This window comes from Xenopus laevis, chromosome 9_10S, assembly GCF_017654675.1.
Source record: "Xenopus laevis strain J_2021 chromosome 9_10S, Xenopus_laevis_v10.1, whole genome shotgun sequence".
NCBI classification, from domain to species: Eukaryota; Metazoa; Chordata; class Amphibia; order Anura; family Pipidae; genus Xenopus; species Xenopus laevis.
The window spans coordinates 61,726,752-61,747,720 of record NC_054388.1 but is presented as its reverse complement, the minus strand read 5'-3'; the positions used below and the strand labels follow the sequence as shown (position 1 = coordinate 61,747,720).

The 20,969-nt window shown below is 40.0% G+C and overlaps 1 protein-coding gene across 1 annotated transcript in view; it reads left to right on the top strand.

Moving 5' to 3' along the window:
- Nucleotides 1–20,969, top strand: part of acvr1.S (activin A receptor type 1 S homeolog) — a gene marked incomplete at its 5' end in the record, with an annotated part of 51,239 nt that overhangs the window by 24,611 nt on the left and 5,659 nt on the right. The window contains 7 exon segments of the mRNA NM_001090258.1: nucleotides 4,058–4,133; nucleotides 5,339–5,596; nucleotides 6,681–6,892; nucleotides 8,600–8,699; nucleotides 12,227–12,373; nucleotides 16,673–16,948; nucleotides 19,723–19,920. Of these exon segments, the coding sequence (NP_001083727.1) occupies nucleotides 4,067–4,133; nucleotides 5,339–5,596; nucleotides 6,681–6,892; nucleotides 8,600–8,699; nucleotides 12,227–12,373; nucleotides 16,673–16,948; nucleotides 19,723–19,920 (1,258 nt within the window).

Here is a 20,969-nt window from a genome sequence, read left to right as displayed (position 1 = left end):
CTGCAATCTGTGACTAATCTCCCCGAACTGCCTCCCGCCGCCTAGAATCTAAATTGGCGGAGGCATGGCACTCTGGGTGATTCGTTTACCGAAGTCACCCAAAGTTTCTTTGTGAGGCAACTTCGGAAAACTAAGTGCACCGATTGCCACCCCACTGGCAATTTACACTCTAGCTGGTGGGAGGCAGTTTGGGGAGATTAGTCACCCCGAAGAAGAGGACATTTGTCACTGGGTGACTAATCTCCCCGAATCTGAGCGTGTGTCTCTGTCCTTAAGACCGTATACTTAATTGGATTAAAGAAATTCCCATAGACACTGCTGTAAGCAGGCCCTGCACACTATTGTTACGGTATTATGTAAGGAATTTTCAGTATTTATACAACAGAGCTGAGCATCTCAGTATGTGAAGAAGGCATTAGAGCACAGAGAGATTCCTTTGTAGAATGCAGGCAAGGGATTCAATGTTTTGTCTGCCCAACATACTTCAGTGCTACAATATTAAGTACTGGCTGTGTCTCCGTCATTCTTGTTGTAAGTGAGATCCGGGGCCAAAGGAGTGTTTGCGTCTGGCCAACAGAAAAGAACGTCTTTGTACAATGTGCCAAACTTCTCTACAAAGGGAACCACAAACAAACAGTTCATTATTCTCCCTCTCCCTGTGGCCAGGTTAGCTACTTCCTCTATGAAGGATACAGACATTTGCCAATCAGTAGTTAGATTTAAAAAAAAAAATTTCTTTATCCATTAGTGCGTTTTTTTGCATACAAATAACATTGTCTTGGCACATATGACTTTTGATTGGTAGCATATTCCTTTGCCCATAAAGCAAAAATGTTCTGAATCCATAATTTGGATTTGTTTGGTTACATCAACCAAATACTGATCCCTAATTTCTTATTATTGAGCCTGAGCTCAAGAGTAGTCTGAATTCAGATTTGACAACTTATCTCAGTTTTTCAAGTGTTACCCTGATTTGGCCTTCTCTCACCCACTACCTGCAGTAAGAGCCCAGTCATTCACAGTCAGAATTTGAACCTAAATATTACTTACTTGCTAGTCCTGTACGAATACAGTCAGGCATGCCCGGACCCACTGGCTCTCTTCCAGACCATCTATCTTACTTTGCCCCTGTCCTAGGTCTACTACCAGTCTGTTTCCCTGGGAGGGAATGGGAGACAGATTGCTCAGATTAGAGCCCAGGCAGGGCACCAGTGAGCTGCTCACTTAGTCAGAAAATCTGCAAATGTTATGTTTGTAGCTTGCAGGTATTCCACAGGTACCCTATTTGATCTTGGACTTTCCACAACTGAAAAGCATTGAAATATACCCAAAACATTCCTAAAAACCTTGCTTAAACAGGCAGAGCAAAGGGTGAAGTCTGGTTGGAGTTGGGATCTGGCCATGGGCTTACGTGTGAAATTAGTCCAGCTTTGCTGCTTCCTTTAAAAATATTCTGTACTTTAAAGTATGATTTTGTTAATTTCCTTCAAAAAGGTAGTAAATTGGCAAAGTTTCTGCTGTTAGTGATCTACAGTTGTATATATCTGCCATTACAGAATTCTTTGAGTTACAGCTTGTAGAGTGCATATTGGATGCACCCAAATGATAGATGATATGGGAGAAGTCTCCTATTTCACAACAGGTTTAAAAAAATCCAAATCCGATCACATTTCATTAATTATTGACATCAAAACTTGATCGTGTTAGCCATGCTATGGATGTAATCTATTGCAGATTACCTAATTATAATATGGTAGCCACACATACATCAGTGGGCCACAATCTGCATATTTGTTTTTAATTTAACATCTGCTGTTATTTAACAGCAGTTGTTAGTTGTCCATTAAAGGGATACTGTCATGAAAAAACTGTTTTTTTTTTCAAAATGAATCAGTTAATAGTGCTGCTCCAGCAGAATTCTGCACTGAAATCCATTTTTCAAAAGAGCAAACAGATTTTGTTATATTCAATTTTGAAATCTAACATGGGGCTAGACATATTGTCAGTTTCCCAGCTGCCCCCAGTCATGTGACTTGTGCTCTGATAAACTTCAATCACTCTTTACTGCTGTACTGCAAGTTGGAGTGATATCACCCCCTCCCTTTCCACCCCCAGCAGCCTAACAACAGAACAATGGGAAGGTAACGAGATAGCCGCTCCCTAACACAAGATAAACGCTCCCTGGTAGATCTAAGAACAGCACTAAATAGTAAAATCCAAATCCCACTGAGAGTGATTCAGTTACATTAAGTAGGAGAAATAACAGCCTGCCAGAAAGTAATTCCATCCTAAAGTGCAGGCACAAGTCACATGACTGGGGCAGCTGGGAAACTGACAAAATGTCTAGCCCCATGTCGGATTTCAAAATTGAAAATAAAAAAATCTGTTTGCTCTTTTGAGAAAAGGATTTCAGTGCAGATTTTTGCTGGGGCAGCACTATTAACTGATGTGTTTTGGAAAAAACATGTTTTTCCATGACGGTATCCCTTTAATCATTACTATTTGTGTGTGTATGTATGTCATTGGAATTGCAGAATTGACCACTAGGGTTTTTTTTTTTTTAAGCACAAAAGTAAAAAAAAAAAAGTTAATATATTTTCCTTTTTGCTGATAATTTTGAAGTGCCTGGCTTGGGAACACATAGAATTTTCATTAGATAGGGAAGTGTTTTATTGGGCATGCTTTCAGTTAATTTTCCATGATTCAAAGTGTGTGGGAGGGTTACTTAGCAATGGCCGCTGCATTGGACGCTGTGGAGGGGAAACACTGCGTTTGGCACACCGGATGATTTCGATTTTTTGTATAATTTTTATTTTCCTCAGATCTAACGAGACTATTTCATTTAGAACCAGATCCTGTTTACTCTGTAAGGAATGGAACACACTGTATTTTTGTACTGCGCTTTCTAAAACAAGTGAACATTGTGAGGGATGAAGCCGGCAGTGGCACATAATTATGTATGCTGAGTTTATATTATAAACTTGCTGAGGGATTAAATACCAAATAAACAAGATGTCTGATTTATCTTAACTCTTAGGGCTCTTACAAACAAATACTGCAATTGAGTTCTGTACAGAACACTCCTGTCGGAATTGTAGGCACATGGAATTTTTCTGAATTTGACAAATTTTCACTCTTCTATGATGGGCATGAACGTGCCTTAAACAGCACGGTGTTCCAAATTCATGTGTTATGCTTATGATATCAGTCCTTCAGATTAGCACAAATGTGCCATAGGCACCCAATGGGTGTCCTAGAACTGCCAGAACCTTTAGTTTGTGCTACATGCCAAGTGTTGTCATGAAAGTTAATGCAAAGGAGTAAATCTTTGCACTGTTCAGCCACCCATGTCTGGGGCCAATGATTGGCTCATACTGCAGGTCTATAAAGACCTGACCGACATGGACAACAAAACTATGCCTGATAGATAACTGATAGATTGGTGGTGCAGGCCCCCCTAAGAGCCTCATAATTTGGTCAATAAAATTCTGACTGTAGCTTTTGTAGGCCTGTGTATGCCTACATTACCTCTAATAAACCCCCCACCCCCCAGTGGCCAGATTGTTATAAAATGCAGAATAATTATGCTCCTTAAAGGTGGCCATAGACTTTGAGATTTTTATAAGATCTTTTCATTATTGAAAGATTAATTTTATCCTGAAATGATCATTTAAATGTTGATTTGTCCATAAACTAAAAAGACCATTTAAATCAATACCGTCTAGCTGTGGGTAGCTGCCTGCTTGGCCCTGCAAATAATTGGGCAATGGATAAATTTTACTGTGAACAATGAAAATTTTGTAACCAATATCGGACAAAAATCGTTAGATGCATGACCGTTCAGTGCCCGCGAACCTCCCGATAATTTGAGTGATTTGTGGATCTCACTAAAATTGGTCGTTGGGAGAGAAAAAATCAACATGAATGGCCACCTAAACTGAGATATGACTATATAATCAGAAATTGAGTATCCATATTTATTGTACAAAGCATAATATAACAGTATAATATCCTTTTAAAGAAGAAAAATAACTTACATTTCTTTCTTTTTTTTCAGAGCTGTAAAATGGTGGATGGTGTTATGATTCTTCCTATCCTTATGATGGTTGCTTTTTCCTCTCCCAGCATGGAAGGCAAGTAGAAAGTAATGTCACTGTGGGCAATGCATTAGGTGCTGCCAGCTGCTCCCTGCTAAATGGGGCTGGAAATTTGCAATATGTCACCCTCTGCTTTTTTGGCAGTGGAAGTATTAACGCAGCAGGAGTTGTACATAATTTATTTGTATATTATTCAGAAGCTAGTCAGAACATCTGAAATATTCCCACACCCATGTGATCCAGCCGGCCATTGCCAAGCTGAAATATGCATATACAGAGAGCTGGCAAACACTTCCATTTCTGAGAGCTGATTTAAATAAAGCTCTTTATTGATGGACTGGGAGGCAACTTGTCTCATAAAGGGGAAATTAGTAACAACATTCAGGATGTCTAACTCTCAGACATTGCTAATTGTGGGCACAGACTATTCCTTGTTGTTTTCCCAGAACGTTTCCTGTTCTTCCTAAAAGATGACAGTGTTGCCTCTCTGTCTCTAGGAAAGATACAGATATTCCCTTGTTTGTATTACTGCAACATATGACGCCCAATATTTTGTGGCACAAAGGAACATTTTCCCAAATTTTGATCAATTTCCCTCTTGCTCACTCTATCTTCCCTGTATCAGCACTGTGTATAATAAACTGTCATTATTGTGTCTATAAAACTTGCCTGGACACAAGACCTGTGAGCTGAATGCCAGTCAGTGATGGGTAGAATATGTATTATTCTTCTTAGCACTACTGAGGGCACTATCACTGCTTTAAAGTTCACTGGCAGCAGCCTTAGTTTTTTCCCAGGGACTGGATTATGCAGCTCCTGGCACTTCTATGAAGTTGGTACATTAGGTGGGGGCCTTCATCCATCAGCATGGTCAAGGGTGGAAAGAATATGACTGGGGCACCTAACGTATAACCAATCACTGGCTTACACCATTATGTTACCAAGGTTAGATGGAACAGTTTTGCGCATGAGTGCACTTTTACAATGAGACAGAAGGAGCACTAGTTCCAAAACCCCAATCTTAGTCACCCAAAACAGAAAATTATATATATATATATATATATATATATATATATATATATATATATATATATATATATATATATATATATATATATATATATATATATATATAAAAGTTATATTTTGGTATGTCCAAGGCTTTCTATTGTGCCTCTCATTCTCTGACCTTGGTTATTGAACCAGTTAATGTTGACCGTGCATGTGTCTGTCTTTTACAGATGAGGAAATGAAGTTGAACGCAGGGCAGTATAAATGTGTATGTGAAGGAATGTCCTGCGGCAACGGGGACCACTGTTATGGGCAGCAGTGTTTTGCTTCGCTCAGCAAAAACGATGGTGTCATGGTGTCCCAAAAGGGCTGCTTCCAAGTCTATGAACAAGGCAAAATGACATGCAAAACTCCTCCATCTCAGGACCAGGCCGTGGAATGCTGTCAGAGTGACCTCTGTAACTTGAACATCACGGTAAAAATAACAGGTAACGGCAAATATGAACACTGTCATATTGCACTAACTAGGCAGGAACGATGGGAGGTTAAACACACAGGTTGGGATGACCCAAGTATTCATCAAGTCTGAAGCAAAGAAATACTTTTAATTCATTAGCAGGCTGTATAGTAAGGATGCACCGAATACAGGATTCGGTTCAGGATTCGGTTCGGGATTCGGCCAGGATTCTGCCTTTTTCAGCAGGATTCGGCCGAATCCTTCTGCCTGGCCAATCCTAATTTGTATATGTAAATTAGGGAAGGCAGGGAAATCGCGTGACTTTTTGTCACAAAACAAGGAAGTAAAAAATGTTTTCCCCTTGCCACCCCTAATTTGCATATGCAAATTCTGATTTGGTTCGGTATTCGGCCGAATCTTTCACGAAGAATTCGGGGGTTCGGCCGAATCCAAAATAGTGCATTCGGTGCATCCCTACTGTATAGACTGCCGAGTAGATGATTTGATTGCTCCTGAGTTTAATTTGAGTGTGTTTGAGGACATGAATTGAGATATCCGGAAATATACATTAGGTGATTTTCACAGGAAATGTTCTTTAGTTTACATTCTTCTTGTGGATGTGTTTGGGTGGGTGCCAGGTAGAGGCGGGTTATCTGGCACTCTGTGGGCACTTTCAACCACAAAATTTTGGGAAAATGTGTTGCACTGGACATTACCTGCCATGTCCACCTGTTTAACATGACATTTTTTGGTAAGCCCACAGCTTGTTTGGAAGGCTCAAGCCTCTACAGCAATTTACAGTTGGTGAACGGGCAGGCAAGATTATTGTGGGGTCCACCAAATCAGAAATTCTATCTTCCATTTCTGAGGTGTAGTCCTCTTTGTTTAAAATGATTAAAATCAACTTTTAATTCTACCACCCTGTTAAACATGGTGCTATGATTGTGCCGCAGAAACTGCAATCTCTTGATTTGTAGCAGTTTGCCGGGAATGCAAGTGTTCATTGTGCAGCAAACTGTTCCAGCTCTCTGTTATAGAAAAACATGGGTTTCGCAGTTTTATAACTGTATCCAAACCAGTATTTTTAAACCCAATATTTTTTTTTTTTCCAACAGAAAGACCAAAGCAAGCATTAAATTACAGCGTGGAAACGTTAACAATCTTTATCTTGGCCCCTGTGATTGTGCTAGTGGTACTTTCTGTCTTGGCTGTGCTGATCTTCAGGAAAATCCAACAGCGTCACATGGAGATACTGAGCAATCGGGATGCAGAATATGGAACCATTGATGGACTCATCGCTTCCAATGTTGGAGACAGTACACTCGCAGTGAGTCCTGTTGGCCTGTACTTCTGTATTCTTTATTCCCATTCTCCATGGTTGTGTTTGCAGCCGGGAGTGACCAGGATTGGGTAGTTCTTTTTACTAAATAGATCCATTGGACATGCCTCCACTGATGTAAATCCAGCTAGTTACCCTTTATTTGCCTTAGACATAATTCTCCTACTATCTGACTACTAGGCTGGCAGGTTTTTATCTCAAGTATTGTATTGTAGGACTGCAGTTTTTTAATTTGATAATACATGAGCCATGAATGTCCTGCAAAAATAAATGCCTATAAACGGTCCTCAGTGATGTAATCCTTATAAATAGCTTAGTGATGTCACTCATGAGTTATAGAAGTAAAGAAGATTTAAAATCTAAAAGACTGTAAACACACATATGCTGATGAATGAAAACTGCCCACTTTTTATCTTTTGTAAAATTTAGTCATCAGTTTGTTTTAAAATAACTTGTTGTGAATGCTTGTGCCATTGCATTGCGGTTATAATTTAAGTCCTGTTTTCCTATGAATAATGTAACGTTCTGCCACCTTATGACAATTCCTTTTTAGCTGACAGAGGCCCAGCCAAAAAAGCTTTCCGTGAAAAGTGCAAAACACTTCTGTAGCTGCTGCTGTTGTATGCTAATTCTCTTGCATTCTTTATGTAATTAATTCAGTCTGTGAGCAAAGAGATGGCGTTTTGAGAAGGTAATGGGACTTTTAGTTTGTAACTCTTGTGTCCCTTCTTTGGGAACAGACTATGGCTGTGGGATAGCAGGTATAGTAGGAAGAAATGGTGCCTATAGTAACAGTGGGATAATAGTCTCTGGGAAGGGGCTGTGGATTTGGGATAGCAGGTATAGTAGGAGATATGGTACCTATAGTAGCATTGGGGATAAAAGTCTTGGGGAAGAGACTGTGGCGGTGGGGTAGCAGGTATAGTAAGGAGAAATCGTGCCTATAGTAACAGTGTGATAATAGCCTCTGGGAAGGGATTGTGGCTGCAGGGTAGCAGTTATAGTAGGGAGAGATGGGGCCTATAGTAGCAGTGGGTGGGGATACTAGTCTCTGATAAGGAACAGTGGCTGTGGGGTAACAGGTATAGTAGGGAGAGATGGTGCCTGCAGTAACAGTGGGGATAATAGCTCTTTGTGTTCAGGGTGTGTGGCTTTTTGGTACAGTAGGGAGAGTTCACTGCAGGGGTCCCCAATCTTTTTTTTAACCCGTGAGCCACATCAAATATAAAAATTTGGAGAGCCACATAAACATGCAAAAAGTTTCTAGAGTGCCAATTATGGGCTTTGATTGGATATTGGTAGCCTATTGGTTTAGCAGTACTGCTTTTTATGCAACCAAAATTTGCCTGGAATTCAAAGATAAGCACCTGCTTTGAGGCCACTGAGCGCAACATCCAATGGGTTGGTGAGCAACATGTCGCTCATGAGCCACTGGTTGGGGATCACTGGTTTAGTGAGTGTGTACTTGATATGATGCCAAGTACATGCTATTGATTTTTTGAGCTTTTAGCTGCTTGTGTCTGCATACCAAAGTTCAGTGTGTGTGTGTGTGTATATAATATGTGTGTGTTTGTGGAAATGTTATCAGCTAGACAGAAAAGCACTTTGAATTGCTTGTGATAGTTGTCTTATTTGTATTTCAAATATTTGTTTTCTTTGTTTCTAATTTGAGCTTCTTCTTGTTACATTTTCCAGGAAATGTTGGATCATTCCTGTACATCGGGCAGTGGTTCTGGGCTTCCATTCCTGGTACAAAGAACAGTTGCTCGGCAGATTACTCTAGCAGAATGTGTTGGTTGGTATAATTTAGTATTAACTCCAAATCTGTTGTTTATTTGATTTTATTCCTATACAGAGGCATGGCAGGGAAACAAACTATGCAGGTTTCCCTGGTGTAGCACAGTATGTCAGATAGTAGATTAGAAATATTATAATGTATTGCATTTTGGCAGTGCATACCAGGGGCAATTGATTAACCAGAAGCATGTGCACTACAAACCAGCACCAGATCTGCTTCTAGCAAGCATGTATCTTTTCATCAATCAGCTCAACATGGTAGCTTCCAACACCTCTGCCTAAGGAATACTAAAATGGATGCGTAGGGCAGTTTTAGGGAGAGGGTCTATGCAGAACCCTATGTTGCCTAAGTGGGTTTAGTTGTCCATCAAACAACTAAAGCTGTGAAAAACCTTTACAACTGATGATACCATTAAGTATAATTTTTTAACTATGGTTAATTATGTCATAGAAATCACTGAAATGTGTTTGAACTATAACAAATAAAGTTCTGTAACCTCTTAATGATTTCTAATATCCTTATATTTTATATATAGTTCACTGAATAATTTTTTGCCCTTATTATAGATTGCAAACTATGAGCTTCACTTATTACATATAATTGTTTTCTTTATGACTCTTTAACCTGCGGAATGCCTGACCTACAATTTAAACTTTCTACCAGACAGGTATTTCAGAGTTTAAGCACACAATCTCTCTGTGTTCCTTTAGAAAATCAGTGAAGACCTCCAGCAGGCTGGAAGAAAAACAGTCTTTCTGTTTTAAACTTAACCCGTGTAATTGGGCTAATTAACATTTAAAGAAGAAAAAAAAAGCCCCATCACTAAACAAAATTAGAGCAGCCTGCAGAAATCGAAGCCGCCACTGACATAATAGCTGCGGTATTCCATTTGTAAGCAAAACAGGGCTGGAATGGGCAGGAGAGAGAGAGAGAGAGACAAAGCAGGGTAGCAAGGCGCAGGCTTGTTTTATGACTCTACCTGCGAGGGGTTGTTTCATTGTGTAAAGCTCCGATATGTTAATGAGTAGCAGTTTATAAAATCCTTGGCAGAAACATTTAGGATTTCCCGACATGGAGTGATAATGTAAAATGCATTAGCTTTCAGTGCACTGGGAGGCTAGGGCTGGTGCCAGGAGATTCAGTTTACAATGCTGATGAGCTCTGCTGCCTTGCCATTAGCACAGATTGTCTTTCAGTTCTCCATGTTGGAATTAAAGGGACACTAAAGCTGAAGTAGAAGTCAGTCTCGTATGGGATGGGGACCTTGAAAGAGTACAGATTTGTGTTCAGAACCCACCTACCTTGTTAAAAGTCCAAGATTGTTGCTGTTTCTTGTTAGCGTGGGAAGAGTTATTTTTCTGCAGCCAACTTCCTGGTCATGGAGAAACAGCTGGACAGGTTAAGGCCCAGCTGAACCAAGCCTGAATCTTTTAATGCCTTGTAATTTTAAAGGGATTCTGTCATGATTTTATGGTGGAGTTTTTATTTCTAAATTACACTGTTTACAACGCAAATAATTCTCTACCATGTAAAATGTTATTCCTACTATATTGGTGTACATAATATTAAAGGGTTAACAAGGGAAATGGGGAGTAAGGCAAAATATAACCAGTATTGTAGACTTGTAGTCAGTAAGGTACATTTTCCAATACTAACAGGGGATCCATGTGCTCAGGCCCAGACCTTCAGCTTGGAGTGGTAATATCATACATTTTCAATTCACTTGTAGGCTGGCACAGAAAACTGGACTTCACTCTAAAATATGATGCAAATAAAAAAAAAAATTATTGCGCAAAACGGAACATCTCAGAGGGTGGCCACCCTCCGAGATGTTTCTTTTTGTGCAATAAAACAATTTTTATTTGCATCATATTTTGGAGTGAAGTCCAGTTCTCTGTGGCAGCCTACAAGTGAATTGAAAATGGTATATTGGTGTGTAGGCAACCACCCCATGTCATTTAGCCTGGTCATGTGCTTTGAAAAAGAGCCAGCACTTCAGAATGGAACTGCTTTCAGGCAGGCTATTTTTACTCCAACCTGCTAAAATGACAAAACACCAGCGCCAATGCTATTGCGGTGCTTCGATTTCCGAAGTCGAAGTTCCTAAGTTTCCTCGTGAAACTATTAACATTAGTACTAATATGCATTTGAGGAAAAAAAAAAGGTTTTTCCATGACCGTATCCGTTTAAAGCACTGGGAAGACATTTTGGTCATAGGTGATTTGTTTTGTTTGTTTTATTTTTAATTTGAATATGCAGATTAGGCTTCAGTTATGTATTTTGACAAATCCCCAAAATGATGCAGTTGGGGCAACCCAAAGTTTGAGTGTTTCAAACCAAAGGACATTGCTGAAATATTTGATGTGAGACCATATCTGATGTGCTATTGTGCTGGTATCAATCACCAGCCAATCACAATGTATCACAGCCAGTGTGTCAGCATTCTTGCTAGTAATCGCGGATGTGTGTAAGTCACAGTCCGGGCATGCTTACAGATGACATTTGTGCACTAGAAGCAGTGACAGTTGAATACAGCAAAAAAAATGTTTTGTTTGCATAGAATTTTTGCTTTACACTGCTCTTTCAGCAGTTAGATTTGGATTGTTTGTCTGTGGGTGGTGCTGTTATGTGTGGGTATTTGGAGATTGTAACTGGTCTGCCTGTGAGACCTGTGGTTTCTGAATGATGATGTATTCAAGGCTGGGATAATGCTAAGGACTGGGCTTAAGTGACTACACGACTTGCTGTAGATGCATAGTAAGCAATCGAATTGATACAATTTACTGGGCCCCTACATCATTTTAGGGCTCCATAAACTTTGTCAATAAAACAGTTTTGATAAACATATTTAAAACACTCACTGTTCCACCAGACAGTATACCTCCTCCTGCTTTTCTGGCAGTCACACTTTTTAATTCTTTTATAGTTATGCCCCAGTCAAATTATATATGTCCATAAAGGTGGCCATACACAGATTGATCTGTATGTCACCTCAATCAATCAACCCACGGCAGATCTAGTAAATTAAGCAGTTTACTCTTTTTTTCTACCCTTTAGAGTAACTTTGTCCACCTTTAAAGAGTCACTGAACCTAAAATTCAAACTGTTAAAGGAATTATATAGCTTTTTAGATGTAGGCATAGCAGGGGAGTATCTACAGGATGCCCCTGCCCTTCCAAAGGGCAGTTTACTCCAGGTAAAGCCATTGGGACTTAGCAGCCATTTTAATTTTAATTGGCCCAGCAAGCATTATTTTCTGCATATTTTGAGTTTTATTCTTTTTAATGTAGGCAGCCATGGTTGCTCATGTGAGTAATCCTTGTCCAGTGTCTCTGCTGGTCATTCGAGGTAGCACTTGCTCAGCTGTAACTATGCATTTTTTAGACATTGGAGTTGTTTTACCTAGCGAAGCATAACATGTGCTAAATCCAAAAAAGTGTTTTAGAGCTTAATATGTTTGCGAGTTATTGATGTCAAAATCTCCTTATTTTGTCTGTTAAATTCTATTCTTCCTCCCCACCCAGGAAAAGGGCGATATGGTGAAGTATGGCGGGGTCTCTGGCAAGGAGAAAGCGTTGCCGTGAAGATATTTTCATCGCGAGACGAAAAATCCTGGTTCAGGGAAACAGAATTATACAACACTGTGTTACTGAGGCATGAGAATATTTTGGGTAAGATGTTCTGTTGTACTGCGCTAAAAAGCATGTTAGCGTTTTATAAATATTTGATCGTTTTGCTGCAAGAGCTGGGGTCTTTTTGGCCTCCTGGACACTGGTAAATGTTCTGTTTGGGATGGTGAGTATTTAATTAGCAGAAGCCTGTCCTACATTCTCACCAGATGGCTTGAGCGGATGGGAATGCAAGACAGCTTCTTGTTTTAGTAACTGTTTGGTAGCAACTGCTGTCAGTGGAAAACTCCAGCCGCCCCGGCTCTCTTGTTTCTGTTAAAGCGGCAGTTTCTCTATATGCCCGAAGTGAAATCTGTGTGGAGGGGAATAAAAAGGGCAGATAATCAATAGTGAGATAATGAGGCTGTTTCCTGTTCAGGGTAGAATCGTTGCAATGAAATGCTTTTATAGAATAAACCAGTTCTGCTTTCATTGTGCTAAACCCTAGGGGTGTCTGCGTTTTTAACATTCCCTGCCTTTGCAAACATTTCGGCACACTCGTCTGTTTGAGTTCTTGTCTGTGTAAACGTTTGGTCTTAATCTTAAACTGTAGTTTTAACTCCCTCCTGCTGAACTCCTCCTGGAGCCATTTCTCCTCCAGCGTGTGCTATAAAAACAAAGAGCCACTTAAAGGGCGTAGCTGTAGATATTACTTCATCTCTGTGCCACAAACTCAAAAAATAGCCATATTCTATAACTCTAGACATAGCTGGCTCCTTACTGACCTGTGTATAGATCTGATGATCCTGATTTGGCGAAGTGGGTAGGTGACCAAATTGGGTAAACATCTGCTTGTTTGTATGATAAGCATAAAGGCATAGTGACTGTTTAAACAGGAACTTGTCGATATTCCTATACCTGCGCCTAGAGCTATTGGGGCAATTTTGAGTTGCCCGGTGCTTCTTACCTATGTAGATCTCCAAACACTGCTTCAAGAACAGGGAAGTCATTATTTATGGCAGCTTGGGGGCCAGACAACGTATAGATAGGCAGGAGGACAAATGTAAAAAGTACGTCAGTACTTTTCTCCACCCACCCCAAGCCTGACATCAGTTGTATCTCATTCTTTATTCTTGAAGCTTGTGTTGTGGATCGACAAAGGTGAGCAGTGAAGGGCTGTGTGGGGAAGCAAGGAGCACCTTGCATATGTGGGATTAGTGCTGAGTGATTTCATAGATCAGCGATCCCTAACCAGTGGCTCGTGAGCAACATGTTGCTTTCCAATCCCTTGGAAGGTGCTTCCAGTGGCCTCAAAGCAGGTGCTTATTTTTGAATTCCTAGCTTGAAGACAAGCTTTAGTTGCACAAATACCATGTGTACTGCCAAACAGAGCCTCTTGTATGCTGCAAGTCCACATAGGGGCTAACCTAACCCCTAGGAACTTCTTGCAAAATTATGTTGCGCTTCAACATTTTGCTTATTTTACATATAAATGTAAAATATATATATTTCAACGTATTTTACATATAAATGTGGCGCAGGGGTAGAAAAGGTTGGGGACCCCTATCATAGAGGCATAGTGACACATTTCTATTAAAACCTGGAGTGTGTCGGTATCCCTTTAAGGCTCCTGGCATTTGGGATGTATTCTTTACCATGTTTTTTAGCCAGCGGAGAAGACTGTCATCAGCATTACTCAAAAATGTGTGTCACCAGCTGTGACAGGCAGTTTCCCATTAATACTAATGACAGACTTTTGTGCTGGGTGAAAACTAATGGTGGAGAATACCTCCTACACACCATAAGACATAAAGGCACCTCTGCAAGGTTCATGGGTTTCTCCATCTCCTCTCTAGATAATATTTATACCCACACATGTTTATGCTGCACGTCTCTTCAATTAGTTCTCTGTTATTCTGACATCTATTTCACCCACTGGATGCTGGCAAAATGTAGTTATCGACCAACCGTGGTGGACACTTTTTTTCAAGCTTATTTTTCCCTTGCTACATGCAATACAGTACATTGCTTTTTTATATAACCGTAATTCGTGCAGTTAGTCATGGAGAGACATCATGAATCATTAGTTGTTACATTTAATTTGCACAACTTATGTAACATGATATGATCAGGGAGTTTGAAGATGTTCAGGAGGGGGATCGGTTAAGGAGGGAAGGGCACACCTGCATTTCCTATTATCATTTTTATTCAGGGAAAGATTAACTTTTTTTTTTTTTTTTTTTTTTTTAATGCAGTTCTGTTTCTTTCAGCTTTGTTTAGTGAACCGTTAAGATTTCATTCTTAAACTGCCTTTTGTTTTCTGCAAAATGCGCATTCCAGTCACGCACTCATTGCTTTGTTTTTCTAGCCTAGTTTAACTCAAACACCTTTCCCGTATGCATCTTCATGTCCAGACAGAGGATTGGGAAGGAAAGCAGCGAGATTCCTATATTCCATATATTTCAACTAGAAATACATTGGCTGTACCATGACATTACCTTTTAAGATATGGGTCTTTCAGTAGCATTCTCCCTCTTTTTTTTTTTTAATGATAGGAAAAAGGCTGAATCACAGGCGGTGCCAATTTCTTATAACCACTAGGAGGTCCCTCATCCCTAAATTCAGACTTGTATTCCTTTGCACTAATAAATACATTGGCCTAGGGTGCTATTTAAAGCAGTGGCGCATCATATTACTTTTGGTCCATGCAATCCTTTCTGCTGCCTTGGGTTGTACACCTGCACATGAGAGCAAATAAAATGGATTTCCGTTTCTAAGTCCCAATTTTGTTGTATTGCACATGTGTAACTCCCGGTACAGTAGGGACTGATGGTGCAGCAAAGAGGCGCAATGCTGGGAGCTGAAGTCCTCTCAGATCAGGGTCATATACTTAAAACAGTACTGCCCAGTAAAACTTTCCCCCAGCTTTCCAGGGCCCACGGCTGCATTCAAATGCAACTGGAGTTGAAAATTTTAAGCACAGTTTCCTAGCACTGAACCAGTGATATTTAATGAAGCCAAAATGACATAAAAATCACTGTATGCAAGATAACTGCAAGATGCCTGACATCGTTTGGGAATTCACATTCTCATTGGTGAATTCTCTTGCATCTATAATTAAGGTTTTTATCTACTTTGAAGAGTTAGGGGGCCACTGGGACAGATTTATGAAAGAAACACACATAATCGGAGGGCACTCAAAACCGCAAAAAATATGCAAAAAAAATGCTGGGTGCTGATTACCCAGGGATACCACCAACAAGTAGCCCAAAAGCTCAATATAACAGAATGGGTTCGCACACTCTAAATAACATACAAACAAAAGGTGGTATAACGTAAATATCTTTTTATATATAGATATAAACATGTACAGTCAGATCAATATCTTATACAAGACAATTTATACACAATGATACTAACAACTATATACATACCAACAATTTTCTAAGGAGCAGATACACTTTGCCAAAGGATGAGAATACCCCAACGTTTCAGCACACTAGCCTTTGTCAAGGGGAATTCTTCAGCATCCCCCTTGTTAAAGGAACTGTAACACAATTTTTTTACATTCAAAATATCACTTCTAAATACTTTTATTAGAAAACATATCATAAAGAAAATTCAATAGTGTAAGTATTTTTTAAGAAATGTAACCTTACAGTGATTTCTCGAGCTCAGGATGCAGATTTCACCCAAGTCTCCCAGCATTCTTCCGGGTACCTCCTCCCCCTCCCGCTCCCTATGCAGGCTCACAAATCGCTCGTTCCTACAGGCATGCAGACTTCACTGGAAAGGAGAAAAGCTCAGTCCCCCATCCCTCTCCCTTCACTATTGATAAAAAGTCCATAAATCACACAGAAGCACGACTCTGAAGAATGCAGCAAATTAACTTCCGGACTAAATCGGAAGCCTGGCAGTCGCTACATCGCCATTTTAAATTTGCCCAATAAATGAGTGGTAATGTAATTTATTCAAAAACCATTCATAATATTGCAATTTTAAAATGCTACATGTGTTATTAAAAGTGTTTAGAATGCATATATTTAAAGTGAAAAAAAATTGTTACTTTTCCTTTAATGTTATTTAGAGTGTGTGTCTGCGAACAATTATTGAAAGATTTATGAAAGGTTTAGGGACACTATTTTGATATAGTTTAACTCCAGTTAATGGATGAAACTGGTTACCCTGTCAGAGAAGGGGTTAAGCATTAGCTGAAACTGGTTTCTAGGAGGGTTTTTTTTAACCCAGTGTTCCTGTTGCTTTAAATAAGATGAAAGTATATTTTCACATCATTGAATTATGAGAACACTGGAAAGCATTTTCCCCTGCTATTTATTTATGGTGTGCCATTTCTATTTCAAGGTTTTATTGCCTCAGACATGACTTCCAGAAACTCCAGCACGCAGTTGTGGCTAATAACTCATTACCACGAGCTGGGCTCCCTCTACGACTACTTGCAGGTCACCACGCTGGATTCGGTCACCTGCCTGCGAATCGTTTTGTCAATAGCCAGCGGCCTGGCGCATTTGCACGTGGAGATATTTGGCACCCAGGGAAAGCCGGCCATTTCTCACAGAGACTTGAAGAGCAAGAATATCCTTGTGAGAAAGAACGGCCAGTGCTGCATTGCAGATCTAGGTAAATGGCGGGGGGATTATTTTGTACCCAGAATGCTCTTCCTTCTGTATACTGTGCAAGTTCACACTAGACCATTAAAATCGTGTCAAAGGCAAGATGTTCATTGTGGCGCCTCCCACTTTTATATAAAGGTTCTATAAGGGGCATATATGTCCCTGATGATTTAAAAAGATTTTCTCTGGGACCCATACCCACGTAATGCCTTAAAAGATGTTTCTGGGGACACAAATGTAGTTATGGATTATAAGGTATTCTAGGTGACACATACACATCTAAGCACCTGCTGCCTTGAAAGGCATAATGAGGGACTTCTACAGAATTGGATCTGTTATCCGGAAACCGTTCATCCAGAAAGCTCTGAATTACAGAAAGGCCATCTCCCGTAGACTCCATTTTATCCAAATGTTTAAAACTGATTTGCTTTATCTCTGTATGACTATGAAGAATTTCATTCATCCAGGTCATAGTATATCTAGTATAGGTCAATCTCTGTAATAATAAAACAGTACCTTATAATTGACCCAAACTAAGATCTAATTAATCCTTACTAGAAGCAAAACCGTCCTGTTTAACGTTTACATGTTTTTTTTGTAGACTTAAGGTATAAAGATCTAAATTACAGAAAGATCTGTTATCTGGAAAACCCCGGGTCCCAAGCATTCTGGATAATGGCTTCCATTCCTGTAGTTTCATGTTTTATTTATGGCAGTTTTCCCACTTAAAGGGGTTGTTCACCTTTGTGTTAACTTTTAGTATAATTTAGAGAGGGATATTCTGAGAAAATTTGCAAATGGTTTTCATTTTCTACTATTTGCGATTTTTAAGTTATTTAGCTCTTTATTCAGCAGCTATCCAGTTTATAATTTTAGCAATCTGTTTGCTAGAGTCCAAATTATCTTAGCAACCATGCATTGATTTGATTAAGAGACTGAAATAAAAATAGTAGAGGTGCGTGAATAAAAAAAAAAAAGAGCAAGTGAACAAACTCACAACCTTTACTTTGTGATCTGGGAAAAGGTTCATGTGCCCTTGTCAAAGGACCATCGGACAACTGTATCTTATGGGAAACAAAGTAAAGTGAGAAACAATTAAACAAAACAAAGGGAACAATGAATCCATGGGGGAGGTAGGTCGGAAAAAACAAGCAGAATCAGCATGAACAGGGCAAAATCTTTTCTAGAGAAGAGACATAAATGGCCTTCCCAGCTGATATCTTCTTGGGTTATTCCAATGTTTCCTGTAGCAACTGAAGTTTGAAGAATGGTTTTGTATTTACATATACCCAAACTTTCATTCATCCTTAATTGGGGCTGCCATATTGCGTGCCACCCTCTGTGGAATCGAGCCAAAAATTAAATAATGCTTTCACTCAAGTACAAATGCAGAGTACTCTGCTACTTTCCAGTAGGTTTCAGAAATTAATACATGGATGAGTGTCCATTAATTGACTACATTTTCCCTGTAAACCTAAATGAATTTACAATGAAGTGGCATCATAGAACTTATCAGAAATAGGCCGTTGCACATTTGCCAGGAGCACACTTCTAGGAAATGTAAACCCTCAAAACAAATTTACTGTAAAACTGCTCATCTGAGCAGTAGTAGTAACGAGTGACTTATTTTTGATTTTCATTTTGTTCTTTCGTACCATAACGATTGGCCAGCAGATGGCAGTATTTATTGGATTGTCTCCTCTGCAAATTTGTTTTGTAAATCAGTTGCAAACATGATAGTGAAATTCTCCCAGTGGGGGCTGTCGATACACATTAAAATAACCTGCTTTAAACACTTTCACACAGATATTTATTGCCCATCTGCCCTTTCAATTCAACTGAGGCAGTTGTAGCTTGCGGCAAAGGCTGCTTCCAGTATCCTTCTGGAGCACAGGGGGCAGTGGTCTACCACTTGGTACCTGGTACTGAGATTTACATGTTGGGATCTTGTAATTCAGAAGGATGAAAAGTCATAGGTTTGATGGTTGTATTTAGGGAGACAATGGTTATTCATCTTTACACATTACAATATTCATATTATCTACCTTGGTGAAAATCACTTATGTCCAGATGAAGCAATGGGGCTAACCATTTGGGCAGGTAGCCACACAATTGTATGGCAACTTGCCCCTGTTCTGTACTTACTCCCATCTAGCCTGTTGTGGTCCCAAACCCAGAACATCCTAGCCAGAAATCCTCCCTTCTCCATATTTCAGCAAAGTTTATTTCCATGAAAGACTGGCCATACACTGGGCCAAAATAGCTGCCGATTTGATCTCTCAAGACAAAGTTGGCAGCTTATTGGACCATGTATGGAGTATGTAAAGCCAATATTGGGACTAAAATTGGCCAACTAGCTATCCAATTGGATAAGGAATTTAATGTCCTGTTGATGTGGTCCTCATCTGCTGTGTCTGTATAGGTTGGCATTTTTTTTTATCCAATCTGTAGCTGACGGCACATGTATGGGAAGCCAAAAGGGCAGAAAATCCACTCATTGATGTAGCCAAAGGGCCAGATATTTAAATGTGGCAACAGCTGTAACATAATTGGTGGAGTGTAAGCTTCAATTGGATCGCCGCCTGCTCTAATCACAACATGGCATGCCTCTTTAATGAAAGTGGCACCATATGTGTGCAAGCAGGAGGCTCAGGTGTTCCGGCAGGGTTCTTGGGGTAAATTAACCAAATCTGAAGGATGTGACTCTGCCTTTACAGTCACCTGTTGTTGAGTATTATATATTTTCTTTACTCTAACTAGTTCTTTTTGTGTTGGTAACAGGGCTTGCTGTCATGCATTCGCAAACAACCAACCAGCTGGATGTTGGCAATAACCCCCGTGTAGGAACGAAGCGCTACATGGCCCCCGAAGTTCTGGATGAGACCATTCAAGTGGATTGTTTTGACTCTTACAAGCGAGTTGATATTTATGCATTTGGTCTTGTCCTCTGGGAGGTCGCCAGACGGATGGTCAGCAATGGTAAGTTGTGTGTGCTGTTTTTCCTGCCCATAATGACACAGGCTGGCACCCTTGACTCTCCTGGCGCCAGATGCTGTTTTGGAGATCTGTAAATATGTTTCTTGTTGCCGTTTTTGTGTTGAACTATCACCCAGTCAGGAGAAATCTGCCTTAAAATTGCGTTATTGCTTCCCTGGTATGACCCCTGCCAGCTGGGGAAGGATGTGGATTTTGCTATAGAGGAAAGAACATTATTTTATGGAAAACGAGTTGTGACTTTTAAAGGGACAGTTTTCTCCTGTTTGCATGGAGCATAGGAAATCTACATAAAAATGTGCAGTGCCACTGGCATGGAAAAGAAAAGCCGAACAAGATTCCACAATAGGGAGCTAATGTAGACAGCTTTGAAGGCTGAATTGTTACTGTTACGGGCTGTTAAACTTCTGAACTGGTATAGCAAGTTCAGTGTATAAAATACAGTGTTGATATTGACTGCTATTATGCAGTTTTAGACTTCTGCAGTGGAGTAGAATAGTGTGTTGGTAGCGTGCAGGGAGAGGAGTGAGGGATTTTAAATGGTAAAACCTTTGTTTGCATGGTCACACTGGTCAAAAGTAAAGGTGAATCAAAAATCTCAATACAAGACTTCTGTAAATAAACCAGAGAAAGGCATGTTCAGTGTCCTGATTGGGAGTTTTTCCCCGTAGATGGGATAGATAAGGTGAGGTAAAATTAGGCCATTGAATTCATGTTCTTACTTTACGGATAGACCTTTGTTTGATACTTGGGCCAACATTTCCAACTGCATCCCAGTTGCTGTTGCCCTACTAACACTCCCATACTGCATATCCGTCCCTGAATAATTGTAGCCATTTGACTGATGGTTGGTGCAATAGTTGTCAAACTTTTAGTTCAAGCCCCCCTGAAGGCCCAACAGTTGGTTGGTGCCTCCCTAGGGGGTTCCATCCTAGGACCAACATTGATGGTCCAGCCTTGGGCCAAGGCCTTCCTAGAGGGACCAGCCTTTAGGCCAGAGCCTCATGGGGGGGTTCAATAATTTGGGCCAGAGC